Genomic DNA, 21478 nt, shown 5'->3' on the forward strand with positions numbered 1-21478 from the left:
TAAGAGGTTTTTTGATCAGGAACACAACACAAAACTTTTCTCCAACTTTTCATTAAGAGATCACTCAGTCTCACTGAATATAGGGTGGATCTGAACATTATCTTACCAGCCACAGTCAGGTGTATGTATATATGTGTGGATATGATACCATGTCTGTGAATCAATAAATTCTTTACCAGCCATTCACTAACATCAGCAGTGGGTGTCCTCATTTCAACTTTCAAAAAAGAGACTCCATCTTCAGTTTTTTCCCTTCTGGTGACTTTCAATTACGTTTTTAAAATTAATTAATTAATTTTTTATTGAAGGATAATTGTTTTACAGAATTTTGCTGTTTTCTGTTAAACCTCAACATGAATCAGCCATAGGTATACATATAACCACTCCCTTTTGGAATTCCCTCAATTATGTTTTTTTTTCATGCTGAAAAAGACAGAACCCCCCAAAATTTTGAGATGCAATGTGAAAAACAAAAAGCTACATTTTACTCTGTATTTTTATAGCAGTTTATGTATCAAACATGAGCCATGAGATAGACACTGAAGAGACCAAGGATGAGGTCACCCAAGAATTTACTTTAAAGCATTTTACAAAAGGGTCATACTCTTCACATGCCCACATTTTTGCTTTATGTCTGAACACTGTTGTGGAAAAGAGAGGCTGGAGTGTCTTGGGAACCATGCATTCACGGCAGGGCTCCTGTTTGCTGCAACTGGCTGCTTCTGTCGGCTCTTTTGCCCCTATGCCTGTTGTGCAGATACTCCATTCAATCCACTAATTTTCTCTCTTTTTTAAAAACATATCTTTAAAATAAAATTGACATAAAATATTACATTATTCTCAGTTATACAAGATAGAAATTTGATATTTTATATATATTGAAATGGTCACCACATTAAGTCAATATCCCTCATTGTATATAGTTACAGATTATTTTTTTCTTATAAGATAAAATTGTTAGATCTACTCTTTCCCTTGTTGGCTAAATATTTAAGCAGAGTTACTGCTTTTATAATTGACTGTATGTTTATATGTTCATATTTGTGGGACTGAAATATTTCCTTTGATGTTTGAAAGGGACTGAACAATATTAGCAGACCTGGATGCACATGGATTCCATCTTCTGTAGCTGGACCACATGTGTCATCTCAGAAGTTCCAAAACACTCCCAGTAGAGCTCTCTAAATCCACCACATAATTAGGGCACAAAATGGTAATTATCTCTCTCTCTGTCTCTCTCTCTATATATATATACAACACACATATATACTATATATATATATATATTCACATATATACCACACCTAGTTTATCTGTCCATCTGGTTTTGGGCACTTAGGTTGTTTTTGTGTCTTGGTTGTTATAAACAATGAACATGAGGTGCTGGTATATCTTAGTATTTTTGTTTTCTATGGATAAACACTCAGAAGTGAAATTGCTGGATCATGTGGTAGTTCCATTTCTAACTTATGGAGGAAGCTCCATACTGGTTTCCATAGTGACTACACCAGTTTACATTCCCACCAACAGTGCACTTGTTATTTCCAGCCTTGTTGATATTAGCCATTCTGACAGGAGTGAGGTGAAATCTCATTGTTGTTTGATTTGCATTTCCCTGAATTTCAGATAAACAAAATATATATTTTTAGTTTAAGTTTGTTCCAAATATTGCAAAGCTCCTTGCTTTATTTATTTTTGTTTTTTTGAGAAACGTGGCAACCCAATGTGAGGTGGCTTTTTACTTAGGGATGAACATACACTGTCTATCAAAATGATTCGTAATGCAGACACACACACATATATCCCTTTACTGCTACTGCTACTGCTAAGTCATTTCAGTTGTGTCTGACTCTGAGAGTCAAATGCAGACCAACATTATAACCTTAATTTTAATAAAGCGGGCTCAGTTCTTCTTGGATTTGCTGTTTGTTGTCTCAAAGTTTGCTTATAGCTATAAGAGGAAAGGTAGCTCGGGGAAGGACTATAGACGTTTCATCACTGGAGAAGACCACGGCAGCAGCATTAACACTGAAACCTTGAACTGCAGGGAACTTAGCCTGATTCAGATCTGCTCACTCCACTAGGCAACAGGCAAGTATTGTCCGTGTTTTTCCATCCACCCCTCACCTGATCCCTCTGCTTGCAGTTCTGAGCTTTCAGAGCTCAGGCTTCTCTTCTCCCGTCGGGGAGGTGGCTGCTCCCAGCCTGCCACAGGGGGCCCTCAAGAAAGGGGTTGGTGTAGAGAGGCGGGGCTCCTCCGTGGGCCTCCCCCAGCACCCACCCCTTCTGGGCTCAGCCTGGTGGTCTTTAAGAGAGATCCTCGCTAACTCCCCTGCCCATCACATCTGCTGGGAACCCCAGTCTCACTATTGTCCCAGCCATGCTGCGGGCCCCAGTGCTGCTTCTGGTGTTCCTGGCTCTTGGTGAGTGTGTTGCCTGGATGCTCCTGGGATTTTTCTGTATTTTTTGGCAATGGTGTGTATGTATGTGTGTGGTGTGTGTGTGTGGGGGGTCATACTAAGAAATGCTGTTTCCTCTTCCTCAAGATTTTTTGTTGCTTTTCCCATTGCAGTCACTCAGGTATCTTCCAACATGGAAGGCGACAGGATGTCAATCACCAGGGCAACTGGGTCCTCTGCTGTAATCCCGTGTGATCTTCCTACACAAAACAAGCAATATATCCACTGGTACAAATTCCAGGAGGGAACCGTACCCCGACGCCTTCTCTACTATGATGTCTCCTACTCAAAGGTTGTGCTGGAATCAGGAATCAGTCCAGGGAAATACCATGGCTATGAAGGCACAGACAAGATGTATAAATTTGTAATCTCAAATCTTCAAGAAAGTGATTCTGGCGTGTACCGCTGCGCTGTCTGGGAGAAGCACATTGGTTCAGCCCTCCGTTACACTGTACTGAAATTTTGCTTGTCACTGCCAAAAAACAGCCGGATACACAGGATAGACCAACACCTGCCTCACTTCCTGCTGTCAATGCCAATTCTCTTTACTCTGAACAAAGTGAAATCCTGAGCTCATCGCCCATCCCCCAACTTTAATATTCAATTGTCACTCACCTCTCCCCACCAAAGCCACAGTTTTTTCTAAAAGCAGGCTTCCATCTTCACGCCTCACACAAGCAACTGTCAGGCTTCATCTTCTTTTAACTGGCCTAGGAGCTGCTGGAGTCTATTCAACCTCCTCTTTAGGAGACAGGGCACCTAGGGTTGATCTGTTAAGGGAAGTATTTAGGAGAGCATGGAAAGGTTGGGAACCTCACTGTGGTTCAGTGTTTAAGAATCTGCCTTGGAATGCAGGGTGCTTGTGTTCTGGAGCAACTACACCTGCATGTTTTGAAGACCCTGTTCCACAACTAGAAGTTCCTGTGCCACAAGGGAAGACCCCACACGATGCAACAGAGATCCTGCATGTCGCAACTAAGACCTGATGCAGAAAGTAAAGAAGTTATCAAAAAATAACAAAAATCACAAACATAAAAAATAATGAAAAGCTTAGCTATACTGAATCATTTATCTGATCATTATCCAGAGAAAATGGCTGGGAACAAAGCGTCTTCAATATTCAGGAGTACGAAGAGTAAGAAAAGATGAAAATGAAAACTTGGACTTCCTGAACCTCAAGCTAGTATCATATTTCTTTTGGACAAACTGATACTTTCCTCATATAACCAATTAAGGCATGGCTGACATAGTGAAAGTGTAGGAAAACAGTGATTTCTCTAACAATGTCAACCATTGTACTCTTCTTCCACTTTCTTTTGAATTCAGTCAGTCCACAACCAGAACTGTTCTGCATTAAACAAGTCAAGCCAGGGGTTCTTTCCACTCCTACCCTCTACATTAACATGGCCAAGTCCCAAACTGGAATGAGATTTATCAGATTATTTTTTTCTCATTAATTCATTGTAAAGAATGCTTTGGGTGAACAATTAGACAGTGAATAGTATCTCTTTCAGCTGAAAAGTCATACATGAAAGGAGTATGGCTTTCTTACTGGGCTAGATTTAAGGACGTGGAATTCCTGGTGGCTCAGCGGTAAAGAATTCACCTGTAATTAAGGAGCTGCAGGAGACCTGGGTTCGATCCCTGGGTCGGGACGATCCCCTGAAGGAGAGCATGGCAACTCACTCCAGTGTTTTTATCTGGAGAATCCATTGGGTCGCAAAGAGTTGGACACAACTGAAGCAACTTAGCATGAACAGAAATGTTAGATTCACATGTATGTGATCTCCTGTGTATTGGATCCTCCAAATTTCTATCAGAGGAGTGTTTCTTCAACTGTGGTCCGTTGACCACTTGCAGCAGAAGCACCTGAGTTGGGATAATAGTGCTAGTTCTAGGTGACACCCAATACCATGAATACAAACATAGGAATGAAGGCTGAAAATGTGCATTTTTCAATAAACTCCATAGCTGATTCTTATTCAAGTTGGTTTTTAAGAACTGCTGTCCTGGTGGTAACAGATAAAGTGACACACTTCTCTCTGAAATGGACAGGTTCCCAGCCTGACACACAAATGCATTCCAGAATGGTACTCATGAGCTTGTTCCTAACCCAAAACCCTTCCTGTCTTGTTGCACCCTGGATACTCCTGCTCTCCCAGGTCATCCTATTTTTGCTTGAGAATCCCACAACCACAGGTCAAGTTTCAGGTTCTTCTTATTTCTGTAATTGCAGGGAAGAAGGAATTGGATAGTAAACAAACCAACTTTAACTTGGTCTCTTATATCAGGGACCATGTGTTTTAACTATTTTATGACTTTAAAAAAGACTGAAGCATGAACTTACTGTCATTTATATTTTTCTAATATTGTTTAGGTTTTGTTCTGCATATTTATTTCCCTGATCTGCTTTACATTGAAATTTTGTGTATTGGGAAAATGTAGAGAATTCTCTGCAGAGGGATTTTTTATGCAATGAATTTTTCCTGACTTCTGAGTTCTAGGAATTGTTTTTCAAGGCAAAAAGACATGACAAATCTCTTGAGCAACAGAAAATCATCAAGATGAAACACTAAGATGCCCTTTGATTACTGCATTTGGGGTTGCACTGCCCCATCTACCCTCCTGGGAAAGACAGAAATATTCTTCACAGGTCATGGAAAAGAGTAAATGATTTCCTGCTCAATCATGGGGACTGAATTGAGAGGTTGGTTTGACTGGAGTTCTTCACTGGAATTCTTCTGGACACACTCCAGACCTCACTGTTAGCAGCCTGAGAGCTGCTCATAAATGAAAAACCTTTAGTGGTGAGAACCTGAAGTTTAGGGTGTATGGTGGCAAGGAGGTCATTGTACCCGAGCTGGGTGAGGATAGGTTCATGGAGGAGGTGGCCGCCATATTGAAAAAAAATTCAAAAGTGAATCAAGGATTTTTGGAGGCATCTGTACAAAGTCTTATGGACTTATTGTGTGCAGTTCAAAAACTGTGATCAAGCATGTCCCTTTCCACCTCAAATGCCCATTTTTTTTTCTAATATGCATAGATGCCCCCACACGGGACACACAATTACCCTGTTCAACATTCTCAGATTCAATCTCTCCCTCAATTAAAGGGTTGTAATAAGTGTTCCCACATTGGAGGGTTTGTGGACAATTCATTGGGTCAATCCATGTAAAGAACTCAGACCCATGCTTGTCACACAGTACGAGTTCAATAACTGTTAGTGCTTGTAACTGTTAGCTGTGGCCTGGCCTCTATGTAAAGAATATACAGATGAAGCAGACAGGAGTCTTCCTCCCAGGAGCCACTTGCAGTCCAGACAGTTGAAGACAAAACTGCAGCCTTGGCTGAGATGGCCCCATTACCCTGTGCTTCCTCTGTGGCTACTGGGAATACTTGGCAATGGCTGAGCACCAAGTAATTCCCAGACCTGAACTTGACCTCATTTTTCTGACTTAGGTACTATCATATCCTCTCCCACCCCTAACACATGGTGAACTTGGGATTCAGAGAAACTCTGTAGCATCCAAAATCACAAAGGCATTGATATCAGAAGAGATGCAGTTTGAAGCCAAGTATAAATGTCATTTAAACTTATGCTTTTCCCTACACTCTACCCAGAACCAACAAGAAGTAATGAAAGGATAAAGAAGAGAAGTGGGGGAGTCAGGGTGATCTGTATATTCACAGAGATGCAGCATGTATTCTTGCAAATGTATCCAGGTAGGAAATTGATCCTCTGATGAAAATGGTTTGAACACAAAGAATTCCTATCTTTTGGATAAAACATGATTAAGCAATATAACAGCTCACATATTTAGAAAGTAATGATAGGAGTTGCACTGTGCTATTTACTATGTACCTCAAAGGAAATATCAAATTAAACTAATGATTTGTTCATTTCCTCTAGTCAGAAGTTAATGAACTATGGAGAATGCTTTATGGAGCCAGAAGATCCAAGTCCACATGTAGCCGAAAAGTGAGAGGGTCTATATATGTCACACTTTGCATGGTTGAACCAATAAGAAGGATCAGCAAATAGCTTCTGTAGTTAAGTTTTCTATACTGAAGGGATAAATATTTGTAAAATAGCAGCCTGAATTTTCAATCAACCTCTATCTGGTTGGCACAGGAAAAATAGAATATTTATACCCAGCTCCTAACTTGCCCCTGCTTGCTGTGAGATGGGTAGGAATTTCCCTGAAGGACAAGGATGTGTGTGGCTGCCCCACAACCTTGACCATGAAGCTTCACCACACAGAATGTGTCCCAGGATGTTAAAACATCTTTTTCTTTATTTTCAACCTTGCTAATGGTCATTTTATTTATCTCGTGAATTCCTTAGAAGCTCTGACAAACCTGCTAATATTTATTGCACCAGCCCTTCTATGCATCCCCACTGTGTCAGTATAGTGACCTGGGTCCTCAGAGACCTCTCAGTGGCTCATGGCGACCATCTCTGAAACGTATCTGCTTCCCCGGGATTGCTCCCCTGACAGCCAACCTTCCTGCTATTTTTCTTTCTAAAGCACAGATCTGATCATATCACTTTCCTCCCTACCACCATCAGTATTTCCTCATCATTCATTCTTTTCTAAAAATATATATTTGAAAATGCTGTAAAAATTGCTCACATTCTTACTTCTTAAAAAATAACTATTAAGTAAGGATGTCTCCTGTTCTCTTTCTATTTGAAGTTTCTCTACTCAAGGAGTCAATTAGTCTCTTATTTGTTCCTTTTAACTTACATCTCTCAGTTCAGTTCAGTCTCTCAGACATATCTGACTCTTTGTGACCCCATGGACTGCAGCACACCTGGTTTCGCTGTCCATCACCAACTTCTGGAGCTTGCTCAAACTCATGTCCATAGGGTTGGTGATGCCATCCAACCATCTCATCCTCTGTCGTCCCCTTCTCCTCCTGCCTTCAATCTTTCCCAGCATCAGGGTCTTTTCCAGTGAGTCAGTTCTTCACATATGGTGGCCAAAGTATTGGAGCTTCACATCTCTAGACGTTTTTTAATATGAACTTCACATATATTGTGTTTGATAGAAAACTATTTCTGTTTTCCCAACAGATTATCAATTATCCTAATCTAGTTTTAAGATAATCTCTTTGTTTCCCTACAATTTAAAAACGACTTACCATATTTTTATATCAACATATACTTGAAGTATTTGCTAGAGGACTTCTGTTTCATTTATGTCTCAGTATTCATACACCATTATCATGTTATGTCAGTAACTTTGCAATAAAGGTTTACATCTATTAGGCCAAATGTCTATTCAATATTATTCTTAATCATATTTAATGTTATTTAACTTGCTAACCCTGAACCCTTATATCATAGAACAAAAAATGAAATATTTTCTTAATTCTCATAAGAATTATAGTAACTTCATAAATGTGAATTTAGGAAAGATCAGTATCTTTATGATATTTAGTTTTCCTTATACAAATATGATATGTCTCTTTATTTATTCAGGTTTAATTTTATGGCCTTTATAAAACCTTACACTCTTTCTTCTTATAGCTCTAGAATTTTCTTATAAATTTGACAAATGATTTTATAACTCTTTACTTACTCTTTTGCATTTTATTGGTAAAGCTTTCATGGGTTTGGAAAAATAGGCAACTCCTAAAGCTCCTGATAATTTGATTCATGGTCTAGAATAAGGAAAAACAGAGTACAAGCTACCAGAGAGGTACTGAGTGGTACCTCAGATACCACTGAGATCTCAATAGGTCCGAATGGTATTTGACAACCCAAAGTATGAATACTATTAACTTAATTTTCAATTAAAAAAAGCTTTCTAAACAAAATATTCATCCAGATTCTCGTCTTCTCCTGTGTATTAAGGACTCAGCTGCTATGAATGGACAGTTGTCACTGTGACCTATTTTCATTCTCAGGGCAAAGGCACTGCTTGGTGATAGGACTTAGGCCAGGACCACAGGTGGATCTGGCATGGACAGAGGGATACTTGATCTGTCTTGTGTGGGTCCTGGGGGATGGACAGCTCATGTGTGCCAGAGGAGCACCCAGATGCCTCTGACAACCTTTTTTCACCCTGATTCAAGATGAGTATCTCCAGATTACGAAACAGTCTCCAAGAGTCTTCTTACAACTTATCAGATAAATGGATATTGTTTTTAAGTTTTAGTTTCAATAAGGGATCTATTATTTCAAAGGAGAAAAAATTCTACAAATTTCTTCTTAAATCCTAAGGGTGAAAAGAAAAACTCATCACAGAACTTATTTTCTCATCTTGTGTTGCCATGGTAAAGAATGTTACCCAGTGAATGGAGAACTTTGCTCACATTTTCCAAGTACACTTGTGATGGAGTATTTACATTTTCAGTGACTGAAGAGTTTCCTCCTTTCAACAATATAGCCTCAAATCCCTAAGGGAGAGGTTCTGGTGTTTGTGAGAACAGAAGGGTCTTTCTTTGATGCAAACTCTGAGCAGTTTCAACAGAGTTGAACACCTGGAAATTAAAAAAAAAAAAAAAAGGCTTAATTCTTTGAATACTATTACTGGAAATTTAGGAAGGCAGGTGGTTAACCCGTTGGTGGTGAACTCTTCTTTTCCTGTTTTTCTTCCTTTCGTCTTTCATCAGTGCCTTCAATAATTTCTCCTCCATGGAAAGCAGATATTTGGGTCCATTTGTCTGAGGAAAACTAATAAAACATCAGATACCATAAAACCTATGTTTAAGGACTTTCAAAAGAATCCATAAGATCAAATTTCCAGTACAAAATGTTTAACTTCCAGTCATGATATGAAGTTAGGAGAAGGCTAAGATTATTGTAGGAGCTTCAACCAGTGTGATAGTGCAGGCTGGAAGAAGATATTTGGAAAAGCAACTGAGCTCATAGTAGCTCCTCCTGGTAAGTAATGTTTTTCTCTTTTTTGCCTTAGTTATGGGAAAGTGACAGGTGTTTTTGTAGAGAAAACAATCTGTGCTGTGTGTTAAGTCACTTCAGTCATGTCCGCCTCTTTGCGACCCTGTGGACTATAGCCTGCCAGGCTCCTCTGTCGATGGGATTCCACAGGCAAAAATTCTGAAGTGGGTTGCCATTTCCTTCCCCAGGGTATCTTCTTGACCCAAGGATCTAAAGTATTCACTTTGTCTAACTGCCGCATGCTTGGTCTTAGCATATGAACAATAATTCTGCAGCTACTGGTTGCTGTATATGGAAACTCAACTATTTTGTAAATGATTTATTCTCTCCTTAAAAACAGAATGGAATTTTTCTTTTAAAATACACACACACAAACATAAACCATTAAAATAGACTCAGACTAGATAGTAAAATGGAGATAGTAAAAATGGAGAAGGAAATGGCAACCCACTCCAGTGTTCTTGCCTGGAGAATCCCAGGAACGGGGGAGCCTGGTGGGCTGCCGTCTATGGGGTCGCATAGAGTCAGACACGATTGAAGCGTCTTAGCAGCAGATAGTAAAATATTTGAAGATCATGTCTTTTTTACTGTTTCGTTTATGTGTCAATATTCTTACACCATTAACATATGTCATTACATTGGTATAAGCTATTGATTAAATTTCCTTTTCTTCTAGACAATCTATTAAGTGAGAATCACTTTTCTTAATTATTTTTTTCTCTACGGTTTGAGATAAAACACAGTGTCCTTGTCTCCCAATATTTTACAAAACTACATTATCGGTTTTCATCCCATCCCTAAAATCGGTACATAAAAATTCTTATAGTAAATGACTATAAAACATAGATAAATCTCATTTCTTATGACTGTAGCTTCTTAGAGGGAGGCTGAGATAAGTTGAAATGTATGTAGTCACATCTCTTGTTACATTGCCTGGATATGGATCAGTTTCATGGAATTTGTGAGCTCAATGAGCCCTGTCTTCCCTGGTGGCTCAGGTGGTAAAGAATCTGCCCGTGATGCTGGAAACCCAGGTTTGATCCCTGGGTGAAGAAGATACCCTGGAGAAGGGAATGGCTACCCACTCTAGCATTCTTGTTTGGAGAATTTCATGGACAGAGGAACCTGGTGGGCTACAGTCCATGGGTTTGCAAAGAGTCAGACATGACCAAGAGACTTTTACTCCCTCTCTTATGAGCCATGTCAGCTCCAAAGTCCATGAAAACAGTTTACATGGTTGAATATCCTCATCTGCCCATTCTCTCAGCATTTATTTATTGAGGACAGTTTCTGTGTTGGATGCTGGAGATAAAAGAGTCAGCTAGACAAAGATAGAGCGAGTCCCAACAGTCAAACAGTTTCTATTCTACCAGATGAGCTTTATAGATTCTGCCATGATTAGGACCCATGTTCTATGATCCGTGGCTGCTAGACAGACAGCAGATCTTGGATTGATGGGCTTGTTTCTTTCTCAATTGATGTAATATTTATAGCTTATAAAACTCATGTATTTTATCTGGTGGAAGAATTTAATGAAATGTCCTTACCTTAAGTCGTCTCACTAAAGAGAAATTTTAGTATCAGCTGCTATTTACTGAGAATCAGACAGCATAAGAAGTTTCAGTGCTGTATCTCATTCCTCAGCAGGAATCATCTTATTCCTAGTTCATATATAAGGACACTGAGGTTTTAAGAAGCTCAGTTACTAGCCTACAGTCACCTAACAAGATATATTGCAAAGTTTAGGATTCAATAGGGATTTGTCTATTCCAAAGTACATGATCTGGACTGTTATTGATGTTAGAAACATTTAAGTCATGTTTGTATATCCTGAGTATTTACAGTTCCGTAGCCTGACCTTTTCCAGTATCCTCACCTGAAAAATCCCATAGTCAGAGGAGCCTGGCAGGCTGTAGTCCAAAGGGTCTCAAAGAGTCAGACACAACTGAATGACTAAGCACTCAGCCTCACCTTTTAAACGACTACTTTGATTGACTACTTAGTAGCTTATAATTTGCTTTACTGTCATTTGTGAAAACAATGCTTCTGTTCCTCTTTGGTAATGAAAGACATATTTACTCTAAGTGATACTCTTGACCAGGAACTGACTTTACACTGAAAACACTTTTTGAAAGGAGATTTAAAAAGATTCAGGCAAAATAGTGAAAAAAGATGCAACTCTACTCCCAATGGATGTGGGATGGAGACAGAGGTAATCCAAGCAGCCCAGAGAGAGCAGGGAGAGTTCTTCAGTTCTCGGCACATTCTTACCTTATGTGGTTTGCTGAAAGTCACCTCTGTGTCACCGTAGCAGGGTCAACTTCTCCATATATTTATATAAATATTGAAAAAAGTTGGACAGAAATTCAAAACAGACACAATTCTCTATGTCTTGCATCTATCTCACAGATCTAGGATTTGCAAACACGTTATCTGATTCCTCATGCTCTGTTGGAGTTGCTGCTGCTGCTGCTAAGTCTCTTCAGTCATGTCCGACTCTGTGCGACCCCATAGACGGCAGCCCACTAGGCTCCCCCGTCCCTGGGATTCTCCAGGCAAGAACACTGGAGTGGGTTGCCATTTCCTTCTCCAATGCATGAAGGTGAAAAATGAAAGTGAAGTCACTCAGTCGTGTCCGACTCTTCGTGACCCCATGGACTGCAGCCTACCAGGCTCCTCCATCCATGGGATTTTCCAGGCAAGAGTACTGGAGTCGGGTGCCATTGCCTTAGAACTTACTAAATTATCAAAATCCAAGGCAGAAAAAGAAACATGCTATTTGTTATTTTATGTAAGTTGCTTGCTTCCAAACTTTATTTGAGAAGAACTCTGGGAGTTGGTGATGGACAGGGAGGCCTGGCCTGCTGCGATTCATGGCGTCGCAAAAAGTCGGACATGACTGAGCAACTGAACTGAACTGAACTGAAGATAAAAACACACATACAGGGACTTCCTGTTGGATCAGTGACTGGGTCTCTGAATTCCCAGTGCAGGAGCCTGGGTTCATTCCCTGATTGGGGAACTAGATCCTGCATGCTGCAAAGAAGATCCTGTGTGCCACAACTAGAGACCTGATGCAGCCAAATAAATGAATACTTAAACACACACACACACACAGGTTCAGGCAGGGCAAAAATAGGAATAGGAAATCAAAGGCACTCATGGAAGTAGAAGGAAAAAGGCCTGTGAAGACCTGGCAGGAAGCACAGGGTAAGATTTCATTCTCAGAGATAGGAGAGATATGTGTATGTTCTATCTCTATAAACAAGTGATTGAAAATTTTAAAAGTTGAAAAAATGTAGTGGAATAATATTTTTAATAAAGTGATAAAGAAGCATACCAAATTTTCCAATAAGGTATGTTAAAATAATATTAGAAAGAGATCTCAATGCAGGAGTCTTTGGGAGGAAAATGAAGTAAAAGGTGGACATTGGCTTCAACATCTGTTATATAAAATGGAAGAAATGGTTTTTTAAATAAATCCAGTTCTTGCTTCCAGGGCATCAGTGTTACGAACATCATAAAGTTTAATGTCATTCAGAGATGACCCTGCAGAGAGAGTCAGGCAGGGAAGGTTTTCACGATGCAATATGACTCTAGGGGAATTTGAGGACCAGGTATCCTGCCATTTCTCTAGTCATCCTGTCTTAAAGGCCCACTGCAAGGACTCACAAGTTGAACTCTGTTCATGAGCTGGATAGAAGTCAATTCAAGGCTAAAATTTCTAGTCAAAGCGTGGAGCCAAAATCAATTGTGGTCTTGACTGGGGGGAATGCCATTTGTTTTGAACAAAACAAGTGAAGCAGTTTCATATACTAACTGAATATATTAGGCTTTAGCCAATGTTCCTTTTGATTTTTTTAACCCTGGAAATACATTGGCTAAGACAAGACTAATAATTGCCTATCAATTTGGTTTGTGAAAGGCATGTTTCCTGTGATGATAGAGTTGAGGATTTCAGACAATTGAGAGCACAGTGGAATTGCAATCAAGGGAACCAGTGTCCAAGGTTAATTGGCAGGGATTCAGTTGCAACCAAAATACTGAATTCTGATCAGTAAGGATGAGCTCTGGTACCATGATATAAAAATGTCATGTTGGAGCACACAATCAACACAAACAAATCACTAATAATGAGAACTATTATCTCTTATTTCCATAGCATTTTTAATCAACTTACTTTTCACATCTTGTTTCGTTTTGGTCTCACTGCAGCACTGGTTTGCTGTTGTTGTTTAAATGCTAAGTTGTGTCCGACTCTTTTGCAACCCCATGGACTGTAGCACGTCAGGCTCCTCTGTCCAAGGGATTTCTGGGGCAAAAACACTAATGATTTACATGAACTTCATTTTCAAATAAATAAAGTATCAAAGGCTTTAATTGACCCAGTTGGCTCAGTCACAGAACTTATGAGGAAAATGAAGCAGGACCAGAAGCCTGGTCTCTTGAACTGAAGGCTACCATAGTTTCCCTAGGATATGAAGAAGTCAGAGAAGCTAAATTAGTCTAATGATTTCTATATGGGTTGAATAATTTTGAAATTATTATAGAAAAATGTTTGTTAACGGAATAAAATTTTGTCATAGGTAGATAGGAGGAGAAAGCAATTTTTTTTTTTTTCAAGGGAATTGGGGAAGGCAAGAAACAATTCAAGGAAAAATATATGGTTCTTTGGAAGGAATGATGCTAAAGCTGAAACTCCAGTACTTTGGCCACCTCATGTGAAGAGCTGACTCATTGGAAAAGACTCTGATGCTGGGAGGGATTGGGGGCAGGAGGAGAATGGGACGACAGAAGATGAGATGGCTGGATGGCAACACCGACTCGATGGACGTGAGTCTGAGTGAACTCCGGGAGTTGGTGATGGACAGAGAGGCCTGGCGTGCTGCGATTCATAGGGTTGCAAAGAGTCGGACATGACTGAGCAACTGAATTGAACTGAACTGTAGGATGTTTAGGAAAAAATGGGAATGTGAAAGAGGATTAGATGTGGAAATCTTAGGAAGAATTTTAAAACAAATCCCTGTTTGTAAAAGACAGTATGGAAAAACACTGTGCAAGGAACCTAATAGGATTTGTCTTGTGTACATGTGGACTATTACTAAGGATTCATGTATAAAGTGTGCAGTCATCTTGAAAGTGTTTGGCCTAAGGTTTAAATTTGTTATTACAAGTAAGTTTTGTGAGTTGACATATTTCCTTTCCTGATGTGGAAGAGTGTTTTCAAAGAACCTGGGCTTTGGAATCATGTTGACTTGGAACTTCAGGTGTACCACTTATGCTTATGTGAATTTGGGCAATTATTTTCTGGCCTCACTCTCTAATCCATAAAGTGGGATAATAATGTATACCCAGTACCGGTTGTATGAAAACTGAATGAGATAATGTGTAGCTATCATATTTGGTACATTGACTTGGCAGATGATAGGGAATGTATATATGTACCTACACTCAATTCAAATGTTAAGGGAGAATTTTATCCAGTAGGGAGTTGTTTGCAGACAAGAATGCTGACTGAACAAAAATTCTCCAGAAAATACAGCTGTACTTTTAATTCCTCAAATGGAAAGTTATCTTACTGTCCACTCACACACAAAAAATTGAATTTGGAGATATTTAGCATACATACATACATACTCTCTTTAGCATACTTTTTCTCACTTGACAAGAAAAATGAGTTATAAATATGTTTTTTAATATGCCCTATAGAGACATTTTCATAGTTACCTGGTCTTCTCCCTCAATCCATTCCCACCACGCACTCCCATTCACCCTAAAACAGTCTCCATTATAATAAAATAAAATAGATTTTTAAACAATAAATGTGTTCATGAAGGCTGGAAGCCTTGATATGGGGCAGTTAAAAGTCAAACCCCATTGTAACATGTGGAGAAAGAACAAATGTCAAGTTTAATCCAGCCTCTGTTACATATTAGCTGGGACTTTAAGTTTTATGATGTCTTGAACCTCTCTTCCCATTGAAAACAAGAACAATAAAACACACCTCACCACCTTCTGTGGATGAACAACCAGGCTATCTTCCTCTTACCACTTGCTAGGTTGTTCCAAATAACACCAACATTTGTGTTTGTGTAATAACTCTTTTTAATTACTGTTTCATTTTCTCCTACAGATAGAGACCTTGACATAGACATGTCCCCCAAGCCCACTATGTTTCTTCCTTCGATTACTGAAATCAAGCATGATAATACTGGAACATATCTTTGTCTTCTGGAGAATTTTTTCCCTCATGTTATTAAGGTTTATTGGAGAGAAAAAAGAGGCAACAGAGTTTTGCCATCCCAGCAGGGAAATACCGTGAAGACTGCTGACACATACATGAAGTTCAGCTGGCTGACCGTGTCTGGAAACTCCATGGATAAAGAACACATGTGTATCGTCAAACATGAGAAAAATAAAAGAGGAGATAATCAAGAGATTCTTTTTCCGCCAGTGAATGAAGGTATGTGAATAGAAATATAAGTATAACCTCCTAGAACAATTTTTCAAAGGGATACTCCACCTCTTCTGTCAAGCATTAATGAAAAACAAATGCAAAACTTTCTTAAATTGAAAGCTATTTCCTTACAGAATAAAAAAAAAAAAAAGTGTAGTGTTTGAAATAAAAAAGAAAGAGAAAAGTTCACCTAAACTTTGTCAGCCTTGGTTTCATCATCCAAAATATTAAGGTCATAATATAGTATTTTGGGGTTGTTATATGGTTTAAATCAAACAACATATATGGAAGTACCTAACAATTTAGCACACTATAAACACACAAAAAGAGATTCCACTGTTGAAGATCTTAGTTTATTAGGAAGTAAGAATAATTGTATGTCTTTTATGAGTGTTCTAGTCATCAAACAAAGTCATCTAACTTCAATCTTGCTTTACTCAAACTGTAGTCCAGAAACGAGTCTTAACATCAAATTGATGTTCTTATGCACGAGCCAGATTGCAGATCAACAGAAATCAGAGTAACTTGGCTACTGTACATTTATTATGGTCCATGGTGTTAGGTTTTTAAGATTTGGATTTTTTTATATATCACTTGGAGTAGAAATTTGTGATTAAAGATGGGGTGAGGCTAGAGCACACAGACTTACTTGCATTCTACATAATGAATGTATTTCTTGCCATTGGAAAATGCCTCTCACCAACTTTCATTGCAGCCTAGCACGTTACGTGCCAGGCCTGAAGGGAGTGTGTACCCATGCCCCTTGCATTGGCAGGCAGATTCCTATCCACTGCTCCACCAGGGACGTCCTCCCCTTAGTTAGAGGACTATAAATGTGATTTGGCCTATTTTTCAGTCCTCAAAAGAATTGCACTGAAATGCTGAGCTCCTGTAATAAAATCATCATTGCTAAAAATATTTAAGAAAGGAAGCTATTTTTGGTGTGGAATTCTGTTTTCTGTCTATAGATTAATTTTTCTGCATTTCTATGGATTATTTCTACAAAGTACTTTTCTCAGCTTTGTCTCATTTAATCTCCCTCAACAATCCTTAGAGTTCTGGCTCTGCCATCACTGATATGACTCTAAGCAAGTTACTTACCATCTAATTCTTACTTACTCCTTTGTAACATGGAATCCTCCAAAATACACCTCAGTCCAGTGTCAGTGGGGGATTAAATGACGTATTGCATGTGCAGTATGTAAGTGAGTGCCTGGCACAGTAATAATCACTCAATGGCTATTAGCCTTATTAGTATTGTTTTCTTTATTCCCACACATATCACAATTGCAATTGTGATATCGGATGCTGGAGATATGAGTGATATAGAAAGGTGTGGCTGGTTTTTTATTTTTCCTCGATGGGAAATTTGCTGGAGCCAGACTCCTTCAAATAAGAGATTCTGTTTTATTTTCTGGGATTGGATGAATTTATTTTGATGCTGAACTGATGTACTGAATTACATAGAATCAGACCAACTCTTCCTGGATTGTAGGGCTCATATTTCTTAATGAATGTTTCTTTCTCAGCAGATTATCTACTTATATATGTGTGTTTTAATAACATATATAAACATAAACGCACATTGCCAAATAACAGGCGTGAAAATTTGACTAATAATTGTTCTCATTTCTTGTAGTTGTCTCTTCAGTTGTCACTGCTACTAAACCTCCAAATGATGGTTTGAAGGATAAAAGTAAGTTTTTGTACACGTTTGCCTTTATGTCATGCTTCAGTCTTTTTTTCCTTCTTATTCCACATCTCCTGCATCTCTTGCATTGCTTTCTGATGAATTTCCCTTTTGAAGTCTACCTGGCTTAAAGTAAAAAGACCAATTACCTGCAATTGTGGGGCTCATCATTGTTATACTTTTAATGACTCCTCTTCTGTCAGGAGAATGTATTCTATCAGGAGAATACATATATGTGTACAGACATATAGACAGACTAAAATAATAGGCAGGGATAATATATATATGACTTCCCAATATAAAGAATCTGCTTGTAATGCGGGAGACCCGAGTTTGATCCCTGGGTCAACAAGATCCCCTGGAGAAGGAAATTGCAATCCACTCCAGTATTCTTGCCTGGAAAATCCCATGAACAGAGGAGCTTGGTGGGCTATAGTTAATGGGGTCACTAGAGTTGGGCATGGCTTGGTGACTAAACCACAACCATGGCTTCCCAGGTGGCCCAGTGGTAGGGAATCCACCTGCCAGTGCAGGAAATGCAGGAGATCTGGGAGATGTGGGTTCAATCCCTGGGTTGGGAAGAGCCCCTGGAGGAGAAAATAGCAACCCATTCTAGTATTCTTTCCGGAAGAATCCCACGGACAAGGAATCTGACAGGCTAAGTCCATGGGGTAGCAAAGAATTGGACAGGACTCAGCAACGGAGCATGCATATAGATGTCTATATGCACATACATATCACACTATCAAAAATAGATATACACAATCAACTAATACTTGCTTTCCTTTCTTCTAGAAAAACAAGTCCCTGTTGTAAATTCTACAAAAGCATGTCTGAAAGATGAAAACAGTAAGTTTTTGTTTAGTTTTGCTGTTATGTCAGCTATAGCACTTTTGTCCACCATATAAATTAACTTTTGAACTTACTTGGTTTAATGTAAAAAAAGCTATACTGTTGGGATTTGCAGAAATAGACTGAGTGGTATTTTAAGTAAATCTATCATCATTTCTCGGGCTTGGTGGCTCAGTGGTAAAGAATCTGCCTGCCAATGCAGGAGACATAGATTCAATCCCTGAGTTGGGAAGATCCCCTGGAAAAGGAAGTGGCCACCCACTCCAGTATTCTTGCCTGGGAAATCCCATGGACAGAGGAGGCTGGTGGGCTACAGTCCATGGAGTCTCAAAAGAGTCGGACAGGACTTACCCACTAAACGTTATCATTTCCTAGGGGTCATCTTAGCACAATAAATGCTGGTTTTGGTGTGAGATGACTCTAAATTAGAAACTGTTCATGATAAACTCTGAAGTATTTACACAGTGGATTTCATTTGTTAGTGTGGCTTTTGTGTCTAATGACCGGGAAACATGATATGTTTTTGTGTCTAGTATTTTGATTGTGCTGGTAGTTAATACGTGAAATGACACTTACTGAAATCTTCTTATATGGAAGGTATTGTGCTGTATCTTGCACGCATTTTCTGTGAATGCAATGTTCTCTTTACTAAACCCCACTATCCACCCTCTGTGAACACCAGAAAACTTCATGGATTGTAACTTTTGTAGGAATCTCACTAACGCACAACATATAATGGCTCAGATGCTTCCAAGTCAGCAGTTCCACTTGATGTTTATGCTAAGACTTTCCTGTCTGGAGTATTTATCTCATGTGGAGATGCAGGACTCCAGAGCAGTTAAGAATGTGTTCTTTACAGTCAGATTGCTGGGAATAAAATACGGTTTCTGGTATTTTCTAAATGTGTGACATCTGGCAAATTCATTCTCTCCATTCACAGTTGACTTGTAAAATGGAAATGAAAATAACAATCTTTGAATTATTGTGAAATGAAGTAAGATTAGAGCTTTGCTTGCAAAGCTCTCAGAATAAATGCCTGGTATTTGGGGTTAATGAAGATTAGCTGTTTTTATTACTTAGAGACATAGTGAGGGCAAAGAAAATGCTAAAATCTCTTAAAAATTCTTTTTTCCCACTGCATGAATTCATTAAAAACACAAACTTATTTTTAATATTTAGAAAGGTTCTAAGTGAACGTAGCAGAAGTTGTCGATTGGCTTGAACTTTGAGTTGGATTCTGAGTAGTTCTGGTGGTGGTGTGATGGTACTGGTGGTCCTTGTTGACTGTGGGGATTGGTGATGCTGGCGTGTCACTTTATAGTAGGTCGTCAGAAAGAAAGAATTGTGACCTGCTCCCATCACTGTGTACTGACCTTTCAAAAGAACAGGCAACTAATCAAAGGACTTCTCCTAGATACCCTGCAGCTGCACCTCATGAACACCTCTGCCTATTACACATACCTCCTCCTCCTCATTACGAGCACGGTCTACCTTGTCATCATCACCTCCTGTGTGTTCAGGAGAACAGGCGTCTGCGGCATTCAGAAGAGCTCGTGATAGAGGGGCCCCATAAGAGGATCAACGTTCCTTCATCATCTATGGTCTCTAAAAGCTCTGCTCAGAATCTAGCCTGGTTTTTATTCTGGATTTGGGTTATTCCAATCCATGTGTTATTTTTATATTATGTCTTTATTTTGTAAGAGTTTTTCAAACCATTGGGCAAACAGTTTGACTCTGTAACAAGAAATTCTGCCATTACCCGGGGCCAGGACCCAGGGTGGGTCCGGAGAGCCTCTCCCCTCACTGTCCCCACAACCTCATCAGCTCCCTGGGCTCCTGAGTCTTCACACCTTCTCAGCGCACACAGTAGGCAGCTCCCCGTCTCTTCCCTCAGCACCTCCCCCCAGATCCTGACCCTGACCCTCCCTGCCACACACCCTGGGGCTGCCAGCTTTGCTACTTGAATTCTGTATTCTATTTCATAATAGATGAGGTTAATAAAAAGAAAAACTAAAAAGTCCATTTTTGTCTGTGTGTACTTTAACTTTATGAAATCTAACTAAGGTAAAAGACAGCATGACAACTGAGCTATCAAATTCAGCCCTGGTTATAATAATGATCAACAACACATGTCTAAGCCTTTCCCTGGGATGGTGGTTATGGTGCTTTCTTTGGGGCACTGGCCCCAAGAGGATCCATAGTCAAAGAAAGGTGCCTGGGTTCTTTCTCTTTTAAAGTCAGCGGATTCAAACTTATTGGTTTGGGACATTTCTGTGGTGACTGACACTCAGCATGACTTTCACAGTGTGTGCTCAGATCTGTGCTAGGGTCTCCTAAGCACTGCCTCCGGATCCTCATATTAACCCCACGAGAACTGCCCCAACACCAGAGGGGCATCAGGTAGAGGAGGAGCATGCAGACTCTAATCCCCGAGGGCCTGCATTTGAACCCTGGGTCTGTGTTAGCATCTGTGTGACCCCAGGCAGTGATTTGAACTCTCTGCATGATGAAGTTACAGTGCCCTGTCTCCTGGAGCAGGTGAAGTAGATAAGTTCATGATGCGTGGTCCATGTAAACCCTAAGCAACATTAGCATCTACTGTTGGTAGCTCTACTGTAGAATCCATAGATTTCACAATTACACAAATGCACTGAGAATTTTCTCTAATCTCATTCCCCACGGACAATTTAGATGTAGATGGAACAGGGATTCAGTTGCTACAGTTCACCCAGATAATTCCATTAATCCTCTAAGCACCCTTGGAAGAAGCTACAGTTAGAGGCCACAGTTTTCAGATGAGAGAGGTTATCTGCTCATCACATCTACTTTTAAAGCAATAGTTATTTAGAACTGGATTTCTCTGACTTCTGAGCCTATATTTTGTTGCCCAACATCTCTAATTCACCGACAAGAAGATGAGGTCCCAGAGAGGTTATGAAATATGCCCAAAGGTAAACACAGAGCAGTGCCAAACTCCACTTGGGCCAGGTCTGCCTGACTTAAACCCTGCTCCCTTTTTCAGTACACCAGTGGCTCTCTTATTATAGCTATAAATAAATGATTAGAGAAATAGATTGATAAATGTATAAGAAAAAAAGTCACTGATGTCCAGA

General features: G+C 39.5%; 1 gene segment (V, D, J or C); it reads left to right on the forward strand.

Moving 5' to 3' along the window:
• Positions 1 to 2365: 2365 nt before the first annotated feature.
• On the forward strand, positions 2366 to 20385 carry LOC109557568 (T cell receptor gamma constant 1-like). The segment is given in 5 exon segments: positions 2366 to 2423; positions 15500 to 15829; positions 17463 to 17519; positions 18309 to 18362; positions 19780 to 20385. Coding segments are annotated over 5 exon segments (627 nt in total).
• The last annotated feature ends 1093 nt before the right edge of the window (positions 20386 to 21478 follow it).

This window comes from Bos indicus, chromosome 4 (assembly GCF_029378745.1).
Source record: "Bos indicus isolate NIAB-ARS_2022 breed Sahiwal x Tharparkar chromosome 4, NIAB-ARS_B.indTharparkar_mat_pri_1.0, whole genome shotgun sequence".
In the NCBI taxonomy this organism is placed as follows: domain Eukaryota; kingdom Metazoa; phylum Chordata; class Mammalia; order Artiodactyla; family Bovidae; genus Bos; species Bos indicus.